At 43.4% G+C, this 6,000-nt stretch overlaps 1 protein-coding gene across 2 annotated transcripts in view; it reads left to right on the top strand.

Moving 5' to 3' along the window:
* Positions 1-6,000, top strand: part of SEC61A2 (Sec61 alpha 2 subunit (S. cerevisiae)) — a 38,508-nt gene that overhangs the window by 14,384 nt on the left and 18,124 nt on the right. For both annotated transcript variants that reach the window (XM_011974892.1, XM_011974893.1), the window contains one exon: positions 1,530-1,608. In XM_011974892.1, coding sequence (XP_011830282.1) covers positions 1,548-1,608 — 61 coding nt within the window. In that variant the 5' untranslated portion in view covers positions 1,530-1,547. The remainder of the gene's footprint in view (positions 1-1,529; positions 1,609-6,000) is intronic.

Below are 6,000 nucleotides of genomic sequence, written 5' to 3'. Positions count from 1 at the left end.
TCAATCATAATTCCACCATCTACAGATAATTGTTGTTTAGGATTTAAAAAGATATCTACTCCTAGTTTTATTTTCTGTACATCTATTTACAGTGTCAATGTTTATATATACACGTTTGTACCTTTGTTTTTATATTAGGGCTTCTTAACAGTGGCACTCCTGAATTTGAGTGGGATGATTCCTTGTCCCGGGGGGGGCTGTCCTGTGTATTTTAGGATGTTCAGCAGCATCTCTGGCCTCTACCCACTAGATGCTAGCAGCACCCCCTGTTCTGTGAAAGGGCTGTATATGCAAAATGACCCCCAAACACTGAAGGAGCTGAGAAACCAATCCATGTGGGAGACAAATCCAGTTTGTCAGTAGAGGGTGAGTTTGGGGCAGCCGTAAGACAGGGAAAGGCCTGCACTCTAACTCTCAGATCTGGGGCTAATCTATCACAGGGAAAGGGTGTACGCACTTTGTGCAGGACAATTGAAATCAGCCTTCCAGAACACGTAACAATGCTGTGTGTCACCGCCTGTCATTTGTGTAACAGCATCAAGGTTGCTTGGCTCTCAGGGCAGCATTTATAGCGAGTACAGGTTCTTATACTAGGGACTGTAAATAAAGCAGGAATCAGGAGTTACCCCTGGGACCAGGGTTGAGCAGAAGTCACCCTGGCAGATTAGCATCCAAGATGGAGTCACTTTGGTCTCCACCTCCACCCCAAGTTGTGACAACCAAAAATGCCTCTAGATATTGCCAAATGTCTTGGGTGGGGGCTAAAATCACCCCAGGTTGAGAACTGCTATTTTATATTTAGTTTTATGACGTAAGTACTTCTTCCATATTATTACAGATTTAGTAAGCATAATTTTTAGTGGCCCTGTAATATTCCACTGTGGATATCATCTTCAGTCTTACATTGAGAAGAGTGACCTTGGCTGTCTTTAGTACATAGAGCTTTGCAAAATTATTCTGTGACTAGGCAGGTATAATATTCCATAATCTACTGGTGGGAGTGTTTTTTAAATCGTGGTAAAAGTATATAAAATATGACATCTTAACCATTTTTAGATGTACAGTTTAGTAACATTAGGAATATTCACATTGTTGTACCACAACACTCCATAACCGATGTGAATATTTACTAGTGAATGCACTAAGTAATGATATGTTGTTTTTATTTTTATTTTCACTTTCTGGTTCTTTTAATTATATTTTTTATTAACCCTTATCTATGTGATGGAATGTTTTTCTTTTTATTTTCTTTTTAATAAACAGCTTTACCTTGAAGATATGCTTGTTTTTGTTAAGGAACACGAGAATGGTTTTTTTAAAAGTATTGCAAACATTAAGTGAATACACTGTAAATTAAGTGCACACTTTATACTTTTTTTTTTTTTTTTGAGACAGAGTCTCTGTCACCCAGGCTGGAGTGCAGTGGTGGGATCTCGGCTCACTGCAGCCTCTGCCTGCTGGGTTCAATTGATTCTTATGCCTCAGCCTTATTAATACAGTTTCATAAACTATTTTGTGTACTATTTTAGATTCCTCTGTTTGGAATCATGTCATCAGATTCTGCAGATCCTTTCTACTGGATGAGAGTTATTCTGGCTTCCAATAGAGGTATGCGTGTCTTTTCTATCTCCACGTTCCTCCTCACAGCAAACAGATGGAAATGTGGATTAGCAATGAGTTTTCAGTGCCTACAAGGAGGGGAGGATATCATTGCCTAGAGAAGCCTAGTGTGTAGATAATGACAACACCATGTGATTACCGTAATCATAGAGAAATCTGTTCTTGGGTTTTCACGGACTAGAAAACCCTGATCTTCGTGTCAAAGAAGGTGATATCCAGGTAACATTGGAATTGGAGTCCAGGTGGGGCCTGGTTTCTCACAATCCTAGCACTTTGGGAGGCCAAGGTGGGCGGATCATCTGAGGTCAGGAGTTTGAGACCAGTCTGGCCAACATGGTGAAATCCCCGTCTCTACTAAAAATACAAAAATTAGCCAGGCGTGATGGTGTGCACCTGTAATCCCAGCTACTCGGGAGGCTGAGGCAAGAGAATTGCTTGAACCTGGGAGGTGGCGGTTACAGTGAGCTAAGATCGTACCACTGCAATCCATTCTAGGTAACGGAGTTTAAGACTCTGTCTCCAAAAAAATAAAAATAAAAATAAGAGGAGTCCAGTGTATGAGCCAGTGGGGGAGCTCAGCTGGAGCTGAGCCTGAAGCCTCAAGCAACATGGTTCATCTGCGAAATTGTGGCTGAGGATGCTGGACAGTGAGACTAGCAAGGGGTACAACCAGTCATGAGGTTTCTTACATTTAGGAACAGTGGTTGCCTCTTTTTTGGAAACACTTTTTTCGGGTGATCCTCCCACTTCAGCCTCCTGAGTAGCTGGGACAATAGGCACAGGCCACAATGCCTGGCTAATTTTTGTAGTTTTGTAGAGATGAGGTTTTGCTGTGTTGCCCAGGCTGGTCTTGTACTCCTGGGTTCATGCCATCCTCCCTCCCCGGCCTTTCAAAGTGCCGGGATTACAGGTGTGAGCCACGCACCCAGCCTGGAAACACTTTAGCTGGCAGATTTTTTTTTATGTTTTTAGGTTATAAAGGTAATATTGATTTATTATTTTAAAAATGCACTAGCAGTTTGTATATAGATTTATATGAAGCTGAAAAGAAAAGTGTCACTTCTGAGGGCAACTCTGGCGAATTTGTTAGATTGGTGACTATGCATTGAGGCCTTTTCTTTGCACGTACATTCACCTACATATATCTATATACTTCTTATAACTCTAAAATGTCCTGTATATACTATTCTGCTACTTTGGTTCCTTAATATCTTACATGAGCTATTAATGGCCATGTTATTATTCCATTATAAGGATATGCCGGGATTTATTTGATCATTCATTCAACACGTTTAGTGAATTCGTACTGTGTGTCAGGTGTCAGCCTTTGTGTAAGGTGCCGAGATTAGAGCAGTGAACAAGACAATGTCCCAATTGTTATGGAGTTGATATTTGCTGTTTGGGGAGGTACATGGGGTGGGGAAGGTGCTCTAGGAAGGTGATCTTTGAAGACACCTGCAGGAAGTAAGAGAGGAGGCCATATGAAGACCTGAGGGAGGCACATTCTAGGGAAGAGCCAGTGCAAAGGCCCTGAGGTGAGCCTGTGCTTGGTGTGTTCAAAGATCATTGAGGAGGGGCCGGGTGCGGAGGCTCACACCTGTAATCCCAACACTTTGGGAGGCTGAAGCGGGCAGATCACTCGAGGTCAGGAGTCCGAGACCAACCTGGGCAACAAATTGAGACCCCATCTCTACTAAAAACACAAAAATTAGCCAGGCGTGGTCGCGTGTACCTGTGGTCCCAGCTATTTGGGAGGCTGAGGTGGGAGGATGACTTGAGCCTGGGAGGCAGAGGTTGCAGTGAGCCGAGATCATGCCACTGCACTCTAGCCTGGGTGACACAGCCAAACCCTGTCTCAAAAAAAAAAAAAAAGAATATTGAGAAGGTGAATGTGGGATGGAAGAAATGAAAGAAGAGGGAGGCATGGTGGGACCTGAGGTTGCAGATGTATCTAAGTCAGATCATGAAGGACTTGGAGACTGTTGGATGGAGCACATTTTAAGGAAGATGGGAAACTTCTGCAGGCCACTAGGGTCCTTTCTTGTCATAGATTACGTTTTTTCCCCCTGATTTTATATCGTTGTAAACAATGCTACAATGAAGGGTATCACACCCTTCTGTAACTTTTTGATAGAATGAATTTCTAGAAGTTCAACTATTAGGACACAAGATGTTAGGGCACACTACAGTTTTTGATAGAGAAGGCTAAATTATCTTCCAAAACAGTTGTTTGATTTTCCACTCTCAGTGACAGTATATGAGAACGACCATTTCTCTCAACCATGGATATTATTAGTATTGTAGTCTTTGTCAGTCAGACAGGTAAAAGCTGGCAACAGTTAGTTTGTTTTGATTTCTTTATAGATTGGTGAGTTTGAACATTGTTTTCTGTTTTTATGGAACATTTGTATTTCTTCTGTAAGTGAACTTTTATTAGCGTGTTCGATTCCTTTTTGTTATAATAGGAAACTAGTTGCTTTCGTAGTCCGTAGGTGTGACGATTGGACCTTCATGCTCATGGGTGAGATGCGCCTCTCTCCAGCCTTGTTAGGATCTTGGGACATGACCCATCTAACATGAAAAGAAAAAATAAATTTTTAAAAATAAAGGCGAAAAATTAAGGAATAGGAAATCACTGACTAGGTTAAACAGAAACATGACATTTGCTGGAAGAATACTGGTTATTTTTTGGAATCTAAAGTGGAGGTGAACAGCTAAGCCCCAGGAGGAGGGAGAGCCCGGCCAGCCCTTAGGCCTCAGCGGCCAGGGACTGGTGAACATTTTCTGTGCGATTCAGCTCCACGCGCCCAGATACTGTTGTTTTGTTTTGTTTTGGTTTGGTTTTTTTGAGGCGGAGTTTCACTCTTGTTGTCCAGGCTGGAGTGCAATGGCGTGATCTTGACTCACTGCAACCTCCACTTCCCAGGTTCAAGCGATTTTCCTGCTTCAGCCTCCTGAGTAGCCGGAATTACAGGCACAGGCCACCATGCCTGGCTAATTTTTTGTATTTTTAGTAGAGATGGGGTTTCACCATGTTGGCCAGGCTGGTCTCGAATTTCTGACCTCAGGTGATCCACCCGCCTCGGCCTCACTGGGATTACAGGTTTGAGCCACTGTGCTTGGCCCCAGATTCTTTATTTATTAGTTTAAAATTCCAGATGACCAGGGTTGACGCCAGGCAGGATGAGCTTCGGTTAGAGTTCCAGGGTTGCACAGTACGGGTTTGGGTGCTGAGGGCCTACTCCTGTGCTGCATTTTCCTGAGAAAGCTTCATCGGGAGCAGACACATCATGTATCTGCTGTTTCCTTTTTAAATTGGTTTGTTCGCTTTTTTTTTTAATTAATTAATTTTTTTTTTTGTAAATTTTCCTGCCTCAGCCTCCCGAGTAGCTAGGATTACAGGCAGGCGCCTGCCACCACGCCCGGCTAATTTTTTTTATTTTTTAGTAGAGACAGGGTTTCACTGTGTTGGCCAGGATGGTCTCGATCTCCCGAGCTTGTGATCCACCTGCTTCGGCCTCCCAAAGTGCGGGGATTACAGGCGTGAGCCACTGCGCCCAGCCAGTTTGTTCACTTTTTAATTGATTTGTAAGAGCTCTTTGCATATTAGAGAATAGAACTTTTTGTCATTTGTGTTTAATTTTTTTTTTTTCTTTTTTTGGGACAGGCTCTTGCTCTGTTGCCCAGGCTGGAGTGCAGTGGTGCAAAACATAGCTCACTGCAACCTTGACCTCCTGGGCCAAGCGATGCTCCTGCCTTAGCCTCCCATGTAGCTGGGACCACAACAGGGCCCCACCATTTCTGGCTAGTATTTTAATTTTTTGTAGAGACAGGGTGTCACTTTGTTGCCTAGGCTGCTCTCAAACTCCTGGCCTCAAGTGATCTGCCTGCCTCGGCTTCCTAAAATGTTGGGATGACAAGCGTGAGCCACCGTGCCCGCCTAAATAGTTTTATTCTAACCGTTATGCTGCCTTTTGCCACGTGGAAGTTTCATAGTTGTAGCCAATCATATCTTCCATCTTTTCCTTTGTGGCTTCTAGATTTTTTGCCATGCTTAAAAAGACTTTCTTCCCCAAGATGATAAGCTACTCACCCATATTTCCTTCTAGTATTTTTGTCATTTATCCTTTATGTTTAAATTTTCTATACATGGAGGCTGGGCACAGTGGCCCATACCTGTAATCCCTGCACTTTGGGAGGCCGAGGGGGCAGATCACCTGAGGTCAGGAATTCGAGACCAGTCTGGCCGATGTAGTGAAACCCCATCTCTACTGAAAATACAGAAATTAGCCGGGCATGGTGGCTCACGACTATAATCTCAGGTACTCGGAAGGCTGATGCAGGAGAATTGCTTGAATCCGGGAGGTGGAGGTTGCAGTG

This window comes from Mandrillus leucophaeus, unplaced genomic scaffold (genome assembly GCF_000951045.1).
Source record: "Mandrillus leucophaeus isolate KB7577 unplaced genomic scaffold, Mleu.le_1.0 Scaffold15, whole genome shotgun sequence".
NCBI classification, from domain to species: Eukaryota; Metazoa; Chordata; class Mammalia; order Primates; family Cercopithecidae; genus Mandrillus; species Mandrillus leucophaeus.
This window is presented reverse-complemented; position numbering and strand designations above follow the sequence as displayed.